The 22,773-nt window shown below is 35.3% G+C and overlaps 1 protein-coding gene across 5 annotated transcripts in view; it reads right to left on the bottom strand.

Annotated features, from left to right (window-relative positions):
• Positions 1 to 22,773, bottom strand: part of CEP128 (centrosomal protein 128) — a gene marked incomplete at its 3' end in the record, with an annotated part of 432,096 nt that overhangs the window by 291,270 nt on the left and 118,053 nt on the right. For all 5 annotated transcript variants that reach the window (XM_082451219.1, XM_082451220.1, XM_082451221.1 and 2 more), the window contains one exon: positions 16,322 to 16,473. In XM_082451219.1, coding sequence (XP_082307345.1) covers positions 16,322 to 16,473 — 152 coding nt within the window. The remainder of the gene's footprint in view (positions 1 to 16,321; positions 16,474 to 22,773) is intronic.

Here is a 22,773-nt window from a genome sequence, read left to right as displayed (position 1 = left end):
ACATTTTCGTTTTCATGTGACCAGTTAATTGCATTCATAGATGATTTAGTTTCAACTAAAATGGACAGGAAGCTTTAAAAAAAAAAAAACTGTAAAGAAACTACAGGTTGAATATAACATTACTAATGCATGGATATGTGTTTGTAAATGTGATATTAGGTCTAACATGAATTCAACCAGCGTTTGCTGAGTACCACAAGGTTAGGCTCAAAAGCTATGAAAAAGACAAGGCAAGGTCATGTTTCTCAACAGAAAGAAAAACCTGATTACTGCACTGTTGTGTATGACCCAATAGTAGTCAGCCTCTAGCCCCACTTCCTAATATACTCTTCTATTCCACGGAGGCTACAAAACCAAATGCTCAGCACTCCCTAGAGCTAGGTTCCAGGGGCAAATTAGATGCAATGCAGAGAGATTTAGAATGTGGAAGAGAGGCAGGGACCATATACTTGCTAATTTGTCTTTTTACTTCTTGCCAGCAAGGTCATAAAAGATAAATTTTGTTCTGTTCTGTAGTGAATCTCCCCCTTTGTGCTATCCATTCTTTCTTGGAAGCCTAGGCAGGGCCACATCTGCCAACATTATAAACAACTATTGTATAAAATACCTAAAGCAGTTCTATTTCCCACACTAAACCCTAACTGATATTATAAAGTTTTGCCTTTACTGAGTAAATAAAAGAACTAACAGATTTAATAGGATTTCACCAGAAATTCTCAGATTCTCAATTAAGCCATGCCCCAATCACCTCTACTGGGAAATTAACTTGGCATATTCTTACATGTCTTGATGAACTCATTCATTTCAGCATAATTCAGGTGTTTTATGAACAGATACCGAGAGGACAACTAATCAATTTTCCACAGTAGGAAGAACTAAGGCAAGTCTCTTTTAATAAAAGAACTCAAATCAATCAAAACAAGTGTGGTAGCAGCGAAATATATTTACATGGAGCTAAAATAGGCCACCACTCATTGGGATCATACTATTTAAAACTTTTTTTTAAAGTCATGATTGATTGAAAGTAGAAAATAATTAAAATCTATGAGTCAATTATTTTTAACTCAAGCAAAACACGTATTAATAATCTTTAAAAACTGATTCAAACCCTTAATGAGTGAGGGATCAGCCACATAAAACATCAGGGGCCATTATGGTAACCATGTCACAAATATTCTTCCTTTAAAAACGTAACCTTCTGTCTTTTCTATCATACTAATTTTGACCACATATACTATTATCATTTTCTTTTCACCCAATGAAGCAGAGACACACAAAGGACATTACTTCCAAATAATAGGTTCCTCAGTCTTTCTCAGTGATTAAAAATAATTATTCCTCCACAAATCCTATGAGAACATATGTTTCATACAACTACAGTTTCCTTGTACTTTTTAATGAACCATGATACTAAGCTTAATCAAAGTACACAAAATAATGTTCAATTAATTAAATACATTCATCTCTTTCTGAAGAAATAAAATATTAACTTCTTCATTAGCAGTGATGTTCACTACACGGAACATTTTAAATACACATTTCTTCAGAGCGTTTAACTTAAAACACAGGGGGACATATAATTATCATCTAAGGCCCCAGCAACACACTAGGGGAATTCTGACCCTGGCACACATATCTCAAAGTACATTTGCGTTTTCTTAATTTTTCTCACACTCTATAGACTGATAATTTTAACTCTGCAACTCTGATGTTTAACTAAAGTAGGCACTTTGGGAAAAGAAAATTTGAATACAGATAGGATAAAACTGTTCTGCTTTAAGCAGATTGGTATTTGGGACAACCCTTGTTGGAGGTGGAACAACCTGTGGTTACACACTTGCTATGAAATGCAACAGCCCAAAGCAGGTATCGGAGAAAGATGTTCACCTATGACTTTCCAGTGTTGATGTGGCAGCTGAGAGGATGAAGATAAATTATGTAGTTCAACTAAAGAAATATTATTCCTAATTACATGACATATCATGAAGAGGAGAAACTAAGTGTAACATAACACAATATTATTGCTCTACATCATTATAGAGCATTACGATTTATTTGAAACAGATCAGACACGTTATCTTATATGATACAATAACCTTGTGCAATTGGGAGAAATCAATTTTTCTATTTTAGACAGGAGGAGAAAAGAGAAGCTAAGGAAAGCTAAATGAGATAAAAGAGGTCTATTTTCTTTTTTTAAAGTAAATAGTGTTTTGAACAAAACTAATGATCCCTTGAGATACCACCTCACACCCATTCAGGTGGCTACTACTTTAAAAAAAAAAAAAACCAGAAAACAGAAAACAAGTGATGGAGAAATTGGACACCTGTGCACTGTTTATGGGAATATAAAATGGTACAGCTGCTCTAGTAAACAGTATGGTGGTTCCTCAAAAGATTAAACACAGAATTACCATGTGATACAGCAATTCCTCTTCTGGGTATGTACCCCAAAGAACTGGAAGCAGGTCTTGAAGAGATGTTTGGATACCCATGTTCAAAGCAGTGTTATTTACAATAACTAAAATGTGGAAGCAACCCAACTATTCATCAACTGATGCACGGATAAGCTATATATATATATATATATATATATATATATATATATATATATATATATACATACACACACACATATATATATACATACAATGAATATTATTCAACCTTAAAAAGGGAGGAAATTCTGCAATATGCTACAACATGGATGAACCTTGAGGATATGAGGATATTATGCTTAGTGAAATAGCCAATCGCAAAAAGACAAATACCATATGACTCTGCTTACATGAGGTATTGATACTTAGAGTAGTCAAAATCATAGACAGAAAGTATAGTGGTCATTGCCAGATGCTGGGGGGAGGGGAGAATGGGGGGTTACTGTTTTAATATGTGTAGAGTTTCAGTGGGGATGGGGATGGATGATGTGACAGCTGCACAACAATCTGAAAGTATTTAGTACCACTGAGCGGTTCACTGAAAAATGGTTAAGAAGTTAAGTTTTATGTTATGTGTACTTTACCACAAAAAAGGAAAAATAAAAATAATCCCTTTTTTAACTATGGTAGACATAGAAGGGGATGGCTTTGAGAAATGCTTCTATAATCAGCCCCTCAATAAAGTCAAAGAATATGATCCTCACCCCACACAGCCAGACCACATTCAGACAATCAAAGTAAAATCAGTGTGCTTTCCATACCAATGAGAATTCAAGATATGGCTCCTAAGCCAATTTCATACCATCTAATCACATTGCCACCTGTTAATTACACTGATATTTAAAGTTCAGTAAAATTAAAAATTCAGTCACACCGACCTCATTTCAAGTGCTCAATAGGTACATCTGGCTAACTTGTGTGGACAGTGCAGATACAAAACATCTCTATCACTGCTGGAGGGCTACTGGACCCTGCTAACCTAGAGCAACCACTTGATGTTTTTTCTAATTTTTCTTATCCTTTATATCTACAGATAGAGCCCTTGTTTCTAATGTTGATCATGTACATTCTCTTTTCTAAGTTTAAAACAAATTGCATAAATTTTACTTAAGAGTGCAAAAAAATTTTTTGTTCTCAATAAAAGTAAATACTTAGGACAATGTGTTTTGTGGGAGCAATGTGACTGAAAATGATTCACTGGGTTCTTTTGTTTGTTTTTGGTTTAGCTTTAAAGCTCTGGTTAAAGTTCATTTTATTTTGACATTTGATTTTGTGTCTTAACTGAAATATATCACTTCTTAATGTTAGTAATTTACCTATATAGCCTGTTGGATTTTTAAAATATCAATTGGAAATAAAGACAGCATAATTAATTCCTTTCCAAAGAGATACCTTTCTTTTTCCTTTCATTATTGCCTGGACCAGGAGTCCCAGTATGTTGTTGAATAAGAGGGAAGTGCTTGCCTCATTTACAACCAATAATTCACTGTTAAGCATGGTGTTTGCTATAGGTTTTCAGCAGGTACTCTTCAGTATCAAGAAGTTTCCCTCTCTTCCTTTTAACTAAGAGTTTCCCTAATTAATGGATGTTGAATTTTCATAAATACTTTATCTGTTGAGGTAATAATGGTTTTTTTCTCTTATGCTGGTTACTCTACAAATGTTATTTAAATCAACCAGGCACTACTGGAATAAACCAAATATACACAAATGATATATAAAGATGACACAAGTCCTAAGTTGGACATATGTACTGTAAATATTTCCTCCCAATGTGGCTTCTTTTTTTCATTTTCCTAATGGTACCAAGCATAAAGCAGAAATTTTTAACTCTGTCAAAACCAAATTTATATATTTTTTCATTTATGATTCATGCTTTTGGTGTCCTAGTAAGAAATCTTTGTTTATCTGACACTGTGAATGCTTTCATTTTCTTCCCCTGTATTAGTTATTTATCCATTACTCTTCTTTTAGTGGTTACCCTAGAGATTTCTATATGCATCCTTGACTTATTAACATTTAGGTTAGTAATTTTACAACTTTCTTCATCTTAGAACCAAGGACTTTAAAAACACTTCAACTTAATGTACAATTCCCAAATTAAGCAGTATTATTGATGTAATTTTAATTTTCTAAATAATTTTAAAAAGGATATTATTACGACTGGTTTTAAGTCAATATTCATTTAGACTTTTCCCAAATTTTTATCCCATATATTGGTCTTCATTCCCTGCTACATTTTTCCTCTTTCCTCTTCAAAAAATTACCTTTACCGTATCAGTTCTGCTAAAATTGAATTCATCAGTTTTTGCTGTCTAGAAATATCTTTACTTCACCTTCACTTCTGAAGAATATTTTCACTGGGTATGGATCTAGATTGGCAATTATTTTACTTCTGTACTTTGAAGACATCTTCCTATTCTTCTGGTTTCCATTTTGATCATTTATGGTAATACATCTTCTTTCCCCTCTAGCTGCATTTGAGGTTTTCTCTTTCTCTTTGGTTTTACTAATTTTACTATGACATGTCTAGCTGTGATTTTCATTGTATCTGTCCTGCTTGGGATTCTTAGGACTTCTTAATTATGGGAACTGATGTCTTTTCTCTTCAAATATTGTTTCTGCCTCTCTCTTCTGCTTTTAAGATTCCTATTATATATACATTAGAACTTCAGAACTTTTCATTATGTCCCACATATCTGTTATAAATGTTTCCATATTTTCCATCATTTGTCTCTCTGTGACTCAGAGTGGATATTTTTTTCCTAATTGGTACACTATTTCTCCCAAGGAGGAAGACCTCCCAAATGTCAATGTAAGGAGGTTAGCAGACCCTATTCCCAGCAAAACAACCAGTTAACTGGTAAAAATTATTTTAAAAAATAAAAACCATTTAAAACATCTGGAAATTGTCCTAAGAGCATACAGCAAATAAAGAAACATTTATTTAAGAAAATCTATTAAATCTTGGTAATAATGAGAGGCTGTGGCATCTCAGCCACAATCTATTCCAATGTACGCTTCCGTAGCTCAGTGTGAATGAAGCAACACTCCAGGCAAGTATAGCCCAAGAAGACAGGACTTCCCCTATGCCCAGCTCCCAGTCTAGGGCTACAAATTCACCCATAGAGGGGCAGGCCCCCAGATCAGAATTGCAGAAGCTCTATCCCAAGCAGGCACAGCCAAAGGACAAGTCTCCTTTCCCCCAACCAACCCCCACTTGTAGGGCAAAAGGCATAGTACATCTAGATTGCCCCTGCCCAAGTTCACTCAATACAGTGAAGGGTCCATAACAAAAGAGGCAAACTGCGAAGATCAGAGACTACCATCCCTACCCAACACCACACTTGAAGAGCTGGAGTATCACTCCAGAGGGAAACAAATTATAGTCCCTGAATTCAGCTCTAATGCAGTGATGCAGAGGTCATGCTGAGAAGGAGAGAGGTCATATGAACAGAAAGCTCAACAGCTCTGCTGTTATTTGTAACAGAGCATAAGAAAATTCATTTCTAAGGATGATGTCAAAAACAATGGCGATCTTGGGTGTGAGCATTTAAGAGGCTGGTGGTTTCCATATCACTAGTAGGAACAAATGAAACAACAGATCAGATAGAAGTTTAATAGAGAGAATCAAGTAAAGGATAGCTAAGGAGAGCTCTCTTGGGATCAGAGAATGCCCCAAAGACTGGCAACACCCTACCCTTGCAGAGAGGCCCAACTTTAACTGAATCAGATTGTGGAGCAATTTATACCAAAGGGCACTGTCAAAAAAAAAAAAAAAAAAAAATCAGCTAGCAGTTAGTGGAGAGGCTAAAAGCTAAGTGAGATAACAACAAAGTCAGCCTAGCCAGAGCTGAATGGGAGGAGCAGGGAAATAGACATCAAAGAGAGTCCAGCTAAAACAATAATCATCCCTGGTGGTCATGGAGGCTGTGCACATACCCAAGACTACAAATATAAATGAAGAATGTGACATAATAATGAAATCATTAAACCTGTAAAACTATGAAACCATTGTTTCAGATTTTCAATCACCAAATACCAATTTCTATTTGAAGATATTTCTGCTGTTTTGTCTTCTGATGACTCTTTGCCTTTATATATATATAATATATATAATATATAATAATAATATATGAACAATATAATATATATATTGTTCTGTCCTTGGAGGGTAGGAGCCATCTTGGTGCAGTAGGGATGGAGAAGCCCCATGCCCACTTCCAAAGGTTCAAGGCCCCAAGCCCATACCCCTGGTTCTCCATTTTAAGCCTCACAGTGATTCTGCCCACCCACACTGAAGAGGCCTGGTTTTTCTAGCGAATTGACACTTAAGTGCTAAATTCAAGTTCAGTGATTGTGCCTTTATTGAGGGCAATGTTGATTTCATTTGTGTACACCCAGATCCTAGCACCAGACCCAACACCTAACAGCCCCTTAATCAAAATGTATTGAATGAAACGACTGCATAAGTTGTTTTTCTCATTGCCAATTAGAAAACAGAAAAAACAGAACACAAAACCAGAAACCAAACCACATACTACATTATACATCCTAAGCATATATATGGATGGAGGCCTCATAAAATTCTTTAGAGAATTAAAAAAAAAAAAAAATGTGTCTAATCTTCCGTTAAACTCTACCTACCTATCCAGCTCTTAATTTAGTTATTATATATTTCAATTCTCAGATTTCTAGTGATTCTTTTCATAATGTCCTATTCTCTGCTAGGATTAAATATCTTATAACCTAATTTCTTAACATATTAATAACCATCGTTTAAAGTTGACTTCTGTTAACACCTATATCTGAATAGTCTATCTGCTGGTTTCTATTTCTTGCTTTTTTTTCTTTTGCTAAAAAGTAGTGTGGTTTTGTTTCCTGATCTGCCTGCTAAGTTTTGATTAAAGGCTAGACATTGTATGACAAATTACAGAAATAGTATCAGGGCTCAGGATGATCATACCTTCTTCCCCAAAAGATTTACAGTTGACCCTTGAACAACACAGGGGTTTAATTCAAGTATAATTTATAGTTGGCCCTCCGTATCCATGGTTCCTCCACATCCATGGATTCAACCAACCACAGATCATGTAGTACTGAAATATTTACTGTTTAAAAATATCTGCATATAAGTGGACCCATGCAATTCAAACTCATGTTGTTCAAGAGTCAACTGTACTTTTGTGTAAATGGGCAGTAAGGATAAGGACAGATAAAATCAAAGCAGATTCAAAGCTATGTTATAGTCTTTGTGACTGTTAGTGTATTTTCAGTTCACCCAGACTCCAGAAGTTTAGCCCTTTGGGTATCCCCAACTGAAACTGCAAGATGTTCACCGGGCTCTTCCTCTTCAGTGGGCCTAAGCTCTGCTGTAAACTCTGCTCAATTTGTGATTCAGAACCCATTACAAGGGAAAATGATGCTAAGTGTCAGGCCCGTCAATTTGCATTCCACTCCTTAACAGAATACTTTATCTCTCCTGTCCTTGTCCCCAGATAACTCTCTGATAACTTCAAACAGGTTTTTTAAAATATATGTCTTCCCCAGCTTTTCTAGTTTTTCTTAGTAGGAGGTACTGTTCTTTAATCAGAATTGCCAAAAGTTTGCCTAATTTATAATCTTCTTTAAGGAAGAGCAAACAGTCTAACATTTTATCATTACAGGTTCCCCCAAAATAAAAGACTGCATAATATAAACACATACTTCACCCAGTGAAGTACTAGAGACTAAATGCATTTAATAGATTTGAAAAAACTTGCTAACATTAACCTTTATGTTAGCCATGGATACTTATTAAAAACTAAAAGAATGTTTTCTCAGTGCGTATGAATAATTTAGTTTAATTTTCTTACAAAGATAATTCATACTATTTGAACATTTCCAAGAGTATAATGAACGTGTTGACTTTTTTGTGGTTTAAGGCTCAGTACAATCTCATTTCCACTTGTAGAAAGTTGCCTGAAAACAAACACCTAAAAAACAATTTCGTTTTCCACTTAAAATGATATGCTATCAAATTAAAATCACTCTAATGATAAGGTAACGATTAGGACTACAGGTATAATGCACGAACAGTTTAAATTGGATTATTATAAAGTCTACTTATCCCCCTTTTAATGGCATTTGTGGTAGTCAAGAAATGAATAACCATCAATTACTGAGGCAAGAACATCACCTCAGGGCTTCCCTGGTGGCGCAGTGGTTGAGAATCTGCATGCCAGTGCAGGGGACACAGGTTCGAGCCCTGGGCTGGGAAGATCCCACATGCCGCGGAGCAACTAGGCCCGTGAGCCACAATTACTGAGCCTGCGCGTCTGGAGCCTGTGCTCCGCAACAAGAGAGGCCGCGACAGTGAGAGGCCCACACACTGCGAGGAAGAGTGGCCCTCGCTTGCCGCAACTAGAGAAAGCGCTCGCACAGAAACGAAGACCCAACACAGCCAAAAATAAATAAATAAATAAATAAATATATTAAAAAAAAAAAAAGAACATTACCTCATTTGTTTCATATCACCCATTTTTCTAAAGCAAGTCCTTCAATCATTATTCCCAAGGCTATATTTTATCTTTATAATTGCTTTAAATATTAAATCTATAGCTAATATATATTTTCGATACATCATTATTTTGTGAGGGATGTAAGTTTCTCCCTCTCTCAGCACCACCTCAAGCATGCATGCACACACACGAACAAGCACACACACATCATATACACACAAAGAATCACAAAGGCCTACATATTCAATTTATATGTAAAAAATGATGCAGAAATCATCATGATTTCAGAAAAGAAAGAACTTGAAAATGGACATTTTTATTCCTAAATTATTTCTTTATTCACCACATTCAAACGATAAATTATAATAAATATTAGTGATAGTTTAAAAGCAAAATTAAAATGCTCAGTCCACTTCTACTTTCTGGCTTTATGGAAATATTCGTTGCAACTCAGTTACAGAAAATAGAAAAACGGCCTTTCTTCACAACTCCTAAAATTCCTATTTGTTCCATATAGATGAAAGACCTTGGAATTAAGCTAAATCTTTCAGGAAGTGTAAAGGTTTGTTTAGTTTTAGAGTTTCTACTTGTACAGCATCTCTGCCAATAATCATCTTTTTTAAGAACTTGGAGTACAGTGCATCTACGGTCTTAGCAATTGTCCTAATGTGAGAGTTAATTTGGTTAATAACAGTGGCAGACTTGATCTCTACTAGGTTCCACAATTTTAGCCTTTCTCTATAAAGTTTTGCTACCAATATTTTTCTTTATAATCTAACCTGTATATTAAATATTACTTATTGCTCAGGTAATACCTTATTTTACAACATGCCCTTGGATAAGGAAGAAATTATTAAGATTTTAAAAAAAGAAGTACAATAGGAAATTACAGACAAGGTTATTAAGATGTCTAAGACCACAGGTCTCTAAGAAGGGTTTAAAAGTAGTATTGAAGTGGGCATTACTGCGTAGGAAAGTGGCCAGCTTTCTATAAAAAATGCAAAAATCAAAACAGTTTATCCTAAAAGCATGCATGAAGGGAACAATCTTCCTTCTGTTTCTACTGTACTAATCATAAAAAAGTTATTATTGATTATCATTTATTTTCCACAATCTTCTCTCTTCTTAAAAGGAAGTGCTGGCATTACAGTCCCAAGTTTCTGCTAATGAATAATCATGTCAGTTGTCACTCAATTATCACTTTCAAAACTTAATCTATATTATGTACAGCACCTTGCTTTTTTTTCTTTGAAGTTCTTCATTGAATTTAAAAGTCAAATTTTTTTTTTTTTCCAAGAAGAGTAAGTTGATGGAACATGAAGGCTGAGATTAAATCAGGAGGAATCATTGATCAAGGATGCTTGGAATTCTTATGAATACAAATAGCCTATCAAGGTTAATGAGGTTCAACTCAAGTTTAGAAGAAGAGAAAAACCACACTTAGTATTTTTTATGCACATACAGATTTAAGGTCTTAGACAGAATTTGAAAAGTAAATTATGCCAACTCAAATGTAGCTTTCATTTGGGTTTTTCACAAGCTATTTTCATTGTTTTTTCCCCAGTGTAGAACAACTGCTTAAAATATATATTCTGGATCAACAAAAACTAATGCAATTAGTGAGAAAGAGCAAACGTCCCCTTGAATACTGACAACTCTTCCAGAAATTAATGTGCTTTTAAGGAATGACTGGACAACAAATGTTAGCTTTGAAAATTAACTGTAAAGTTTTTTTACAATATATTATTTCAGTCAACAAATATTAACTGAGTGCCTAAAATGGGTGAGATGTTGTTTGCAGGGGGTGCATAAAAGGATATTGAGTTAAGATCTGGTTCTTACCCCATACTCATTTATGATTTGAAAAGGGTCTAAGTCTTTAATTCATAAGTGGCTCCCAGAATGCCACAAGTTTGAATTATAACATCAATGCATACTGGTAAATGGCCCAGAGCAAAATCTGTGCACAGCAACATATCAAAAGAAAATGTAAACAGAAGGTTAAGCATCAGAGTGGAAGCAGAGGAGATTGTTAGAAAGACAGAAGAAATCAGTTCAACATACTCCAGGAATAAAGACAGAATCTGCTAAAGTAAACAGGATCTCTGGGTACAAGAATGCTGTTAAAGAGAGGTAGAGGGTGGGGGGAGCCTTACCATAGCCATGAACAAACAGTCCTTTAGACATCATTACTCTCTGATTCTGTGTTCACCAACAACTTTTTGGTTACTAATTCAGCTTTCTAAAATGTAGGTACAGAAAACTGGGAGACTGGTGCCCTGCACAAGAGAAGAGTGTATAAATATCCACATAGGATTCCCACAGGGTACATCAATGAACTGGCACTCTTCTATATACTGTTCTCTTGCAAGTGTCACTATTAATATGAACCAGCATCCTGGGTCACATTAATTCTAGGACACAGAAAACTCAAGTTTCCAGATGTCTTGTCCAGAGGACAAGACACTGAAAAATGGTATCTTTACCAAGGTAGGGACATCAAGGTCAGATTTGTCTTGGTGACAGGACCGCTTTCTTCTGCAGCCCCATTTCTCCTTTATTTCAACCTGCTTTGAAATTTTAAAGAAACATATCCAGATTACTTTAAGACAGTGTGAGATGGGTGCCATAAGATCCTCAGTGACATAGGCAAAAGGATGGTTCAGAAAGAAGGATTATCACTTGCAATGGATACAATCCAAGAAGGCTTCAGGGAGGAAAAGCTTTAGAATTTCCACAAAAAGAGGACACTATGGAAACAATGAACAACTAGAACAAAGACAAAAGATGGAAATGAGGACGGAAGATAAAGAAAAAATGAGTCTACAAGACTGTATAAGGTTCTGCAGGAGAGGTGTTAGGTCAAGGTTAAAGAGAAAGACATTAATGATCAAACAAACCACAAGAAATGTTACCATTCAAATGTTCTTGGGCCTGATCAATAATCTCATTTTATGCATCTTTTCTTACTTACATTTGATTTCTAAAAAAGCAACTAAAGGAGATTAATTTCCATTTTTTATAGAATGTATAAGGCAATACTCCATGCCACCAAAAGTAAAGCGGAGGCTAAATGTTTTTCAATTAAATTTCAATAAATTTTCCACTGTTAGAGATTAAATTGAGTGATCCATGACCTATATATATCTCTCTCACAAAGTCTATACTAGATGTCACTTTGACAATAGCTTAGGAATAAAGATATTCAAAGGGCCTCCACAAGTATAAAAAATAAACAAGCCATAATCAGAAGGGTCACTAAATCTAAAACAACTGATATAAATTTAATTAATTATTTTACTGTTAAAAATAAGAAAAATCAGGGAAAACTGATAAATGGTAATTTCTTTGAGTATGAACAATGCCTTTTTGTGATATCCTTTTCAATGGAAATTAGGAAAAAAATCTTTCATCCCCCAAAAGGAATTTCAATTATACTTGCAACAAACTCAAAGAACATTCTATGTCAATTTTAGAATATCATCTTCATAGAACAGGGAAATCTGAGGGGTTTTTGTTCATTGCTATGTCACCAGTAACTAGAACAGTGCCTGGCATGTAATAGATGGTCATTAACTATTTCATATGTGAGTAAATGTTCAATCTTTCTCTCCAATTGTGTTTCATATCCAAATCTATACAACCTACCCCAACTAACCCAAGAGAATTCCAACTCTTCTGGTAACACATGTGAAAATGTAAAAGAACTATTAATTTAGGACAAAGGGAAAGCTAGCCTCTTTCAATGAGAGCATTATTACAGTATAAATAATTTTTAAATGTCTACATACTTGAGGTTTTTTCAATTTATTCCATAAATGGTAAATAAAAAGAAACAATGGGAAGGAAGGGAGAAGAGGAAGGAGGGAGGGAGGACAGACCAACATGTGGTTTTAAACAACTCAGCAAAGAGATTTTTCTGCCTCTGGCATCATTAGCATACTTTTTTTTTTTTTTTTAATATTTAACTTTGACAAAATAATCATATATTTTACCACATTTGTCAGCAGAATAAAAGGCTAAATAATTCTCATAAAAATACTTTAAAAGTCCTACAATTACAACTGCTCTGAGAATATTTCTAGTAAGAATTTATTAAACATGTAGAGAGGAAGGCAAGATCAAGATGGCAGAGTAGGAAGACCTTCAGCTCACCTCCTCCCAAGGACACACGAAAACTTCAACTACTTATAGAACAACTACCTCTGAGAATGACCTGAAGACTAGCAGAATAGCTCTTCCACAATTAAGGATATAAAGAAAGAAAACCACACCAAGATGAGTACAAGGGGAAGAGAAGTAATTTAGTCACAACCCAGCAGGTCAACCCCGAGCAGGTGACCCAAAAGAGAAAGGAGATGTCACAAACTCAGAGGTCCTCCCTAAGGAACAAGGGGTTCAGTCCCAACTTCGGGTACCCCAGCCCTGCAGACTGGCACCTGGAAGACAAGCCCCCTTAACTGGTTTTGAAAACCAGCAGGGCTTACAGCCAGGAGAGCTGGAGGGCTGTAGAAAACTGAGACTTTGCTCTTAAAGACTGGCAACACGAACTTACTCCAAGTCCCAGAACAGAGGCAGCAGAGTGACAAGTGCCTAACACCCTAGCTGTCCTGCCAAGACTGCCTCATCAGACCCCCCCAGCCCACGCAAGGCTCCCTCTCCAGTCCCCCACCAAGGCGGCAATCCCTGGCACACCCCTGGAGGAGCCTTGGTTCATGCTGGGCTCCAACTCTAGCCCCTCTGGCTCCAGCCCCCTTGCCAAGGTGGTGGCCCTCTATGGGCCTTGGGCAAAGCCCCAGCCCATACGGCTCCAGCTCCAGCACCCCTACCACCAGGGAGCAGCCCCCAATACACCCCAGGAGAAGCCCAGGATCACTTTGGCTCCAGCCCTTCCATAAAAGCCACTGGACATACATAGTCTGTATAAAGACACTCCTACACAAGGACACATCTTCAAGATGTGGAGAGGTAACTGTTTCTCCGAATTCATGAAGACAAACACAAAAAGTGAAGCAAAATGAGAAGACTGAGGACTCTATTCCAAACAAAAGAACAAAATAAAACCCCAGGAAAAAAACACAAAACTTTAATGAAATGTACGTAAGTAATTTACCTGATACAGAGTTTAAAGCAATGCTCGTAAAAATGCTCACTGAACTTGGGAGAAAGGAAGAACACAATTAGAACTTCGAAAAAGAATTAGAAGATATAAAAAAGAAGGAATCAGAGGTGAAGAATACAATAACTGAAATGAAAAATACACTAGAGGCAATCAACTGCAGATGAGGTGATGCAGAAGAATACATAAGCAACCTGGAAGACAGAATAGCTGAAATCACTAAATCAGAACAGCAAAAAGAAAAAAGAATTTTTAAAAATGAGGAGAGTTTAAGAGACCTCTAAGATAACATCAAGCATAGTAACATTCACATTATAGAGGTCCCAGAAGGAGAGGAGAAAGAAAGGGGTAGAAAATGTATTTGATGAAATAACGGCTGAAACTTTAACCTGCTGGAAGAAACAGATATCCAGGTCCAGGAAGCAAAGAAAATCCCAAACAAGATGAACCCAAAGAGATCCACACCAAGACATACCATAATTAAAACAGTAAAAGCTAAAGAGAGAATTTTAAAGGCAGCAAAAAAAAAAAAATCAAGTCACATACAAGGGAAGCCCCATAAAGCTATCACCTGATTTCTCAGCAGAAACTTTACAGGCCAGAAGGGAGTGGCATGATATATTTTATTTAAAGTGATGAGAGGAAAAACACCTACAACCAAGGATACTCATGTGGCAAAGTTATTCAGAATTGAAGGAGAGATAAAAAGAGTTTCCCAGACAAGAAAAAACTAAGAAGAGGTTAACACCACTAAACCAGCCTTCCAAGAAATGTTAAAGGAACTTCTTTAGGTGAAAAAGGAAAGGCCCTATAAAGGTAGGAAAATATATGAAAGGAAAAAACCTTACTGGTAAAGGAAAATATATAGTAAAGGCAGTGAATCAACCACTTAAAAAGTTAGTGGAAGGTTAAAAGACAAGTCAGAAAATCAACTGTAACTACAATAAACAGTTAAGGATACACAAAAAGATGTAAAATTTGATGTCAAAAACATAAAACATGGTGGGGGGGGAATAAAAAATGTAGAGATTTTAGACTGTGTTTAAACTTAACTATCAGCTTAAAGTTAATTAATTAATGAATTAAGATACATTTTCTATTGATGCACAGACAAGATGAAAGAGAAACTCAGACTGCAGTAACATTAAATATTTCCTTTGGATTATATAAAGTTATATGCTTTTAACACCAATTTTCTACCTTTCATTATTATTTAGGAAATTCTTCAAATCTGGCAACTTATTACAATTAGAACACAACTTCACTAATAAGAACAGAGTAAGACTGATACATATCTATTTCCAAATGTGTCCTCCATGTTTGATCTAATTTGCATAATTAAAATAGGAATTAAGCCATTTTCTTTTTATGAAGTTCTTTCCTTTGATTTTTTTTCTTTTTTAGCTAGTGGATCCTTTTTTTTTTTCTTTTTTTTTAAATTTATTTATTTAGTTATTTTATTTTTGGCTGTTTTGGGTCTTCGTTTCTGTGCAAGGGCTTTCTCTAGTTGTGGCGAGCGGGGGCCACTCTTCATCGCGGTGCGCGGGCCTCTCTTGTTGCGGAGCACAGGCTCCAGACGCGCAGGCTCAGTAGTTGTGGCGCATGGGCCCAGTTGCTCCGTGGCATGTGGGATCTTCCCAAACCAGGGCTCGAACCTGTGTCCCTTGCATTGTCAGGCAGATTCTCAACCACTGCGCCACCAGGGAAGCCCCTTTCCTTTGATTTTTAATATTTTCTGATACTTACGCCATCTGTGCTGGATAAAAGGCAACCTGGAAACGGTAGCTGCCTAGTTACACTTCACTCATGGTTGCCACATCATTCATGACTACTACACAACTCTAAATTGATGGAGGCATCAACTCTACCTCATGGCAAACAGCTGGAGATTTGAAACCCTTTATGTTCCCAAAGAAAAAATATCAGTAATAACTTTTTGCTGTGCCTTCTGCCAGTTTCACCCCCCAAATAACTGTTCCTTCAAAGAAAAAAGGCCCCTCTGTGTGAGGGATGGGCTCAATTGCTACTGGAACAAGAATATTTTCAAGTTTGATAGGTATCCTGGCTTTGAGGTCCCAATGAAGAGAAATGAATTCATAGAAATTTTTATATGTAATTAAAGTGGTCATCTATATAACTTTACCTTATCTATATCCAAACTAGAGTTCATAAAACATCACAATCTTTATATTAAAATTTCATTAAGCAATTCTATGAAACAGAACTGAAGTCCTTTGAATACAGCTTAAAAACAGCAAAGTCACCTCTACTTGTGCCGCCAAATGTACTCTCTCCTTGTCTTTTCGCTCCAAGCACCGCTTCACTTCCTCTAACTCAGATGCCATTGCACTGAAGTTCAGCTGCACTCTCCAATCTGACATCTGCTTCTCCAGATCCTCTTTTTCCCGCTCAACCCCTTAAAAGAGAAAATGTAAAGTTTGATGGTTGTTCGTTACTCACAGGATAATGTACTTTCGAATGGTATGTTTTAATATTCTACCTAATACAATCCACTTATTAACTGTCACTGTCACCCAACAGACTTTTCAGAATTTGTCATTCTATTGTTTCAAGTCTCACACAGTTTTCTAGAATATACACATTGCTGTGTCATCCAATATTATCACATTTTGATACTAAACTTAAAGTGTTATCTGATTTCTAGTACAATTTATTTCAAGAAAATTCTATGCATTTTTTTCTTTAATTTGCCTTACATTCCTATATTACCCCCAAACTCTAAAACAAAAATACTGAAAGAATTTTCAACTAACCTTCTCCACCTAACTGAAGTTAGTGAAGTTCACACAACAAAACACTTTTCTTGTAACATAAACAAATGATGCTGCTAAATCTTGATTGTGTTATGACCTCTAATCTATTAATTCTGGAGACTACTACGTACAATTGTATCACTGAACAATACAAATTGACTTAGTATTTATTTTTAGTTCAACATGAAATACTTGGTATATGATGAACAGGGCACTGTTAACACCGTCTTTTTCAAAGATAAATAACACTAAATAAAATCCTTTTCTCAATGAGCTTGTATTCCAAGAACAGAAAGAAAACATATAAATAAAGTACTTCCATGAATTTAAGATGTCAAAAATTGGAACATATGTTATCAATTTAAAACTACTCTTTTTCTAGTAGCTTCCTTTCCAGAATAGGAAAGAAGGAAGGAAACACTAGCAAATCCAATTTATAGATCATTCGTAAGACACATCCTAACTTTAGAAATATTAAAATGTCAAAATGGTACATTTTGGATGAAAGATACATAGGTATTTTAATAGCGTGATAAGAGCACTTATAGATACTAGACAAATATTTCTCTATATCTGTATAATTTCTGTATAATAAATGGTTATTATACAAAAATAGTCCAAAGGATAGAATGAGTAACTCTATCTTAATGAGAAACTGAGGTAGGAAGAACTGGTTACTATGGTAGTTCTAAAAAATAGATACAAAATTTCACCAAGCAAAGGAGATGAAGTTGGGGTGATATTTCAGGGAAAGGAAACAGCATAAAGCATAGAGGAACAATATTGGATTTCATATTCAGGTAACTGCACACACAGGAGTTCTACATAGCTAATACATATGAGGGTGGGAAACAGGAGAGTCAGCAGGGAGTTATGCACTGCCAGGGAGCTTAGAAATTAGCCTACAGACCAGGAGTTAACAAACATTTTCTGTAAAGGGTCAGACAGTAAATATTTCAGCTATATGGTCTCTGTCACAACTACTTATTTCTGCTATTATATTGCAAAAGTGACCTGGACAATGCATAAATGAATGGGAGTAGCTTTAGTCCAATGAAGTTTCTTTACAAAAACAGGAGGCGGTCTGGATTTGGCCCATGGGCCATACTCTGCCCACTCCTGCTAGGTCTTCAATGTGAAAATATGCATATTTTTTATGTGTAAATGTATATATTCATTTGACAAATATACATATTCATTCATCTTATAAATACATTTTTTATTTTATAAATTTATATATGCATATGTGTGTGCATATATCTCTCTATAGTACCTATCTACATATAGACATAGACATGTTTCATGATATATATAACATTAGTGTATACATACACATATACAAATTAACATTAGTATGAATATAGTATACAAATTATGGAGATAATACATATGAATATGTGTATAAACACATATACGTATATGTATATTTATAAAACACATATGTATTTGGTGTGATGACATAATACTTTGATATGTTTCATAATATAGATGTAAAATATGAGTGTGGATATATATAAATATATGGATATACACACACATATATATATATATATATATATAATGAAACGTTTATCAAAAATAAAATACTTAAAACATAAAGTATAAAATATAGTGTTACAAACACTCTCCTCCCACACCCAGCGGGTTATATGTTCCATTTTAAAGAACTCTTGCTACAAACAATGATGGGTCAGTACAGGATAGTAGTTAAGAGTTCAAGTTTGGGTAGAAAAAAGATTTGGTCTGCTACTTCCAACAAATGTAACTTTAATAAGCAAGGCACTCAATTTCTTTGTTCTTTAGTCTTTTTTTTTTAAGTCATTAAAATGGAAGTAAGAATATTCCCCCCTCATAGAATAGTTGTAAGAACTAAAGGAGACAGTGTAAAATGAGTAGCATAATGCCCTGTAAGAACTCAATAAATTATAATGGGAGGTTTTAATCAAGAGAATAACATGAAAGGTTTGTGTCTTAGAAGGGTCCCTTTAGTAGCAGTACAGAAGACAGATTACAGACAAGCTATTCAACAGAGTAAGACAAGTTAAGAGGGTAACAGAGATGAGATGAAGCATGCCTAAACTGGGCTAGGGGGAACAAGAAAGAAGCAACTTCAAGAGATATCAGAATCTACAAATAGACAGAATGTAGAGACTAATTAGATGGAGGGGAGAAGGAATAAGTTTGGATGTTCTTTGTATTTTAGGCTTATCTGGATAAAGAATGATACGATCAATTAAGATAGGACATAAAAACAGGTTTTGAGGAAAGGATGAATTCAGTTGTAAATCGGCTGACTGAGCATTCTGGAAAGACATATATTGATGCCCAATGAACAACTCCATCTGGAGGGTTGAAGGTCAGGAGAGTGAGATGAGCTAGATTTAGGGATCATCGTTTGTAGGTGATAGCTAAGGCATAAGATTAAATAACAACCCCTAGGGAGAGGTACTAAGTGAGAAAAATCATAAATAGGATTCTAGACAACAGCGGCATTTAAAAGGCAAACTGTAAACAAAAGGAAAAGATTCAAATACAAAGACTGAAAACAATTAAGACAGAAGAACCAGGAAAGAGTAGGAACAATGAAGTCAGTGGAAGAGTTCTAAGAGGAAACAAACAGGAGTCAAGTAAGGCAAGTAATGGAAAGATTCCTTTGAATTTGACAGAGAAGACCACTAGTAAACTAAGCAAAGTCAATTTTAGAAGCAGAAGTGGAAGTCATTTTGCAGCGGATAGAGGAACAAACAGCAGTCAGAGCATGATGAGTGTAATTTCTTATGTAGAATTTTTAAAAATAATACAAGTATTCTATAAAGATGAAAACTCTAGAACTGTTAAAAGAAGGTGAAGAAGTCCACTGTCACAATGACAAGAGAACTTTAAGGGTTTTTTTTTTTTTTTTTTTTAACCTGGGAAGTAGTTAAAAAAAAGAGAGATTCATGGGCTTCCTTGGTGGCGCAGTGGTTGAGAATCTGCCTGCTAATGCAGGGGACATGGATTCGAGCCCTGGTCTGGGAAGATCCCACATGCCGCGGAGCAACTAGGTCCGTGAGCCACAACTACTGAGCCTGCGCGTCTGGAGTCTGTGCTCCGCAACAAGAGAGGCCACGATAGTGAGAGGCCCGCGCACCGCGATGAAGAGTGGCCCCCGCTTGCCACAACTAGAGAAAGCCCTCGCACAGAAACGAAGACACAACATAGCCAAAAAATAAATTAATTAATTAAAAAAAAAAAAAAGAGAGATACTTCTAGTCCTCAAAGACACCAAAAATAACTAGATTTTATGAGACAACAAAACATATAACAAATGTACCACAGAATCTTTTTCCAAACAAAATGAGAGTTCCTATGTGCATCTTTATGAAAATTTGATGAATAATCTAATACCTTATATTTTACTTTCAAAAATAAATTTTAAAGTATTTGATGTTAAAATATGATGAAATTACAACATCACATGAAACTCAAGTGAACTTAATGGCATGCAAATATATTAGGATAGGTATGTCAAAATTTGCCATCCAGTGAAGATTTTCTGGCAATGTGGAAATTCTAACTTAGGCAACATATTGAGTTATGTGTAGGGAATCTGGGGAATTTGTAACATCAAATGCTTACAAGAGTTTCTACAGTAATTTAGGCATCTGAGTAAGAAGCATTAATATTTAAATAGTCTGAAACAGTCTACTAGAAACCATTATAAAATTTCAGTATCAACATTTCTGTTAAACACAAACTTTCAAAAAGAAATACATCCAGAGTAATTAAATTCTACAACCTAAATCAACACCTCCACTGAAAAATCATTCTAACAATTTTCAAACACAAAGTCTTCCTAATCAACATAAGAAAAAGCCAGTCATATTGTTGATAACCACTTCTACAATGTGATTAAATTTTGTCACCAATCTCCAAGTAACAAAAAGATAGAATCTTAATTGTATGCATATATTGGGGAAAAAAATGTGTGTGTGTGTGTGTGTGTATGTGTGTGTATATGAATCTGAAAAAAATTCCACTACTGGCTTGCTGTCTCTTTCTAAAAGAAAGACTCATGAGATAAGCAGGTCTGACAACAGAAATGGGTTTAAAAATCAAGAAGAGAAGACATTAAAATTGGATGCTAATATCAGCAAAAAACAAGTGAAATTTGAAATTAAAGACACAATACCATTTACATTAGCATCCAAAAAAATTAAATACTTAGGTATAAACCTAACAAAATCTATATGATGAAAACTACCAAACTCTGATGAAAGAAATCAAAGATTAACAAAATAAATGGAGAGATATTCCATGTTCATGGACAGGAAGATTCAATATTGTCAAAATATCAGTTCTTCCCAACTTCATCAACAGATTCAATGCAAGCACAATCAAAATCCCAGCAAGTTATTTTGTTGTATATTGACAACCTGATTCTAAAGTTACATGGAATGTCAAAGAATGTCAAAGATTCTAAAGTTACATGGAATGTCAAAGAATAGCCAGTGCAGTATTGAAGGAGAAGAAAAGAATTAGAGGACTGACACTATCCAACAAAACAGTGTGGTACTGGCAAAAAAAAAATGGTCAGGTATATACATGGGACAGAATAGAGAGTCCAGAAGTAGGCCCACATAAAAATAGTGAACTGATCTTTGCCAAAGGAGCAAAGGCAATACAATGGAGAAAAGATAGTTTTTCAACAAACGGTGCTAGAACTGAAGCCCTACATGCAAAAAAATGAATCTAGACACAGATCTTACACCTTTCACAAAAATTAATTCAAAATGGATCACAGATTTAAATGTAAAATGCAAAATTATAAAACTCTTAGAAGATAAGAGAATGATTTGGGGTTTGGTGATGGCTTTTTAGATGCAACACCAAAGTCACAATCCATGAAGGAAAGAAATGACAAGCTGGACTTCATTAAAAATTTCAGCTCTGTGAAAGACATTGTCAAGAGAATGAAAAGACAAGCCACAGACTGTGAGAAATTATTTGCAATGACATATCTGATAAAGAACTGCCATCCAAAATATACAAAGTACTCTTAAAACTAACAATAAGAAAACAAACAACCATACTAAGAAATGGGCCAAAGACTTTAATGAATATCTCACCAAAAAAGATACACATACGGCAAATAAGCATATGAATAGATGCTCCACACCACATGTTATCAGGGAAATGCAAATTAAAACAACGATATGCCACTACAAACCTATCTGAATGGCCAAAATCCAGAACATTGACAACTTCAAATGTTGACAAGGATACAGAACAACAGGAAATCTCATTCACTGCTGGTAGAGGGAAAAATGATACAGCCATTCTGGAAGACAGTTTGGAAGATTCTTACAAAACTAAACATACTCTTGCCATATAATCCAGCAATCGCACTCTTTGGTATTTACCCAGAAGAGATGAAAACTTACGTCCACACAAAAATCTGCACGCAGACATTTAGTTTACAGCAGTTGTATTCATAATCGCCAAAACCTGGAAGCAACCAAGATGGGCTTCTGTATGTGAACGGATAAATAAACTGTGGTACATCCAAACAATGAAATATTATGCAGTGCTTTAAGAAAAAAATTTTTTAAAAGAGCTACCAAGCCATGAAAAGACATGGAGGAAACTTAGAGGCATATTACTAAGTAAAAGGAGCCAATCTGAAAAGGCTACACACTGTATGATTCCAACCATATTAGGTTCTAGAAAAGGCAAAACTATGGAAACAATAAAAAGATCAGTACTTGACAGAAGTTAGGGGAGAGTGGGATGAATAGTGAAACACAGAGGATTTTTAAGACAGTGAAACTACTCTATGATACTATAATGGTGGATACATGTCATTATGTTTGTCCAATCCTGTAGAACACACAACAAGAGTGAACCCTAATGTAAAATACAGACTTTGGATGACAATGGTGTGTCAATGTAGGGTTCATCAG

This window comes from Balaenoptera physalus (genome assembly GCF_965194825.1).
Source record: "Balaenoptera physalus genome assembly, chromosome: 2".
NCBI lineage: Eukaryota > Metazoa > Chordata > Mammalia > Artiodactyla > Balaenopteridae > Balaenoptera > Balaenoptera physalus.
Note: the sequence above shows the minus strand (reverse complement) of the source record. Positions and strands in the feature narration are given on the sequence as shown.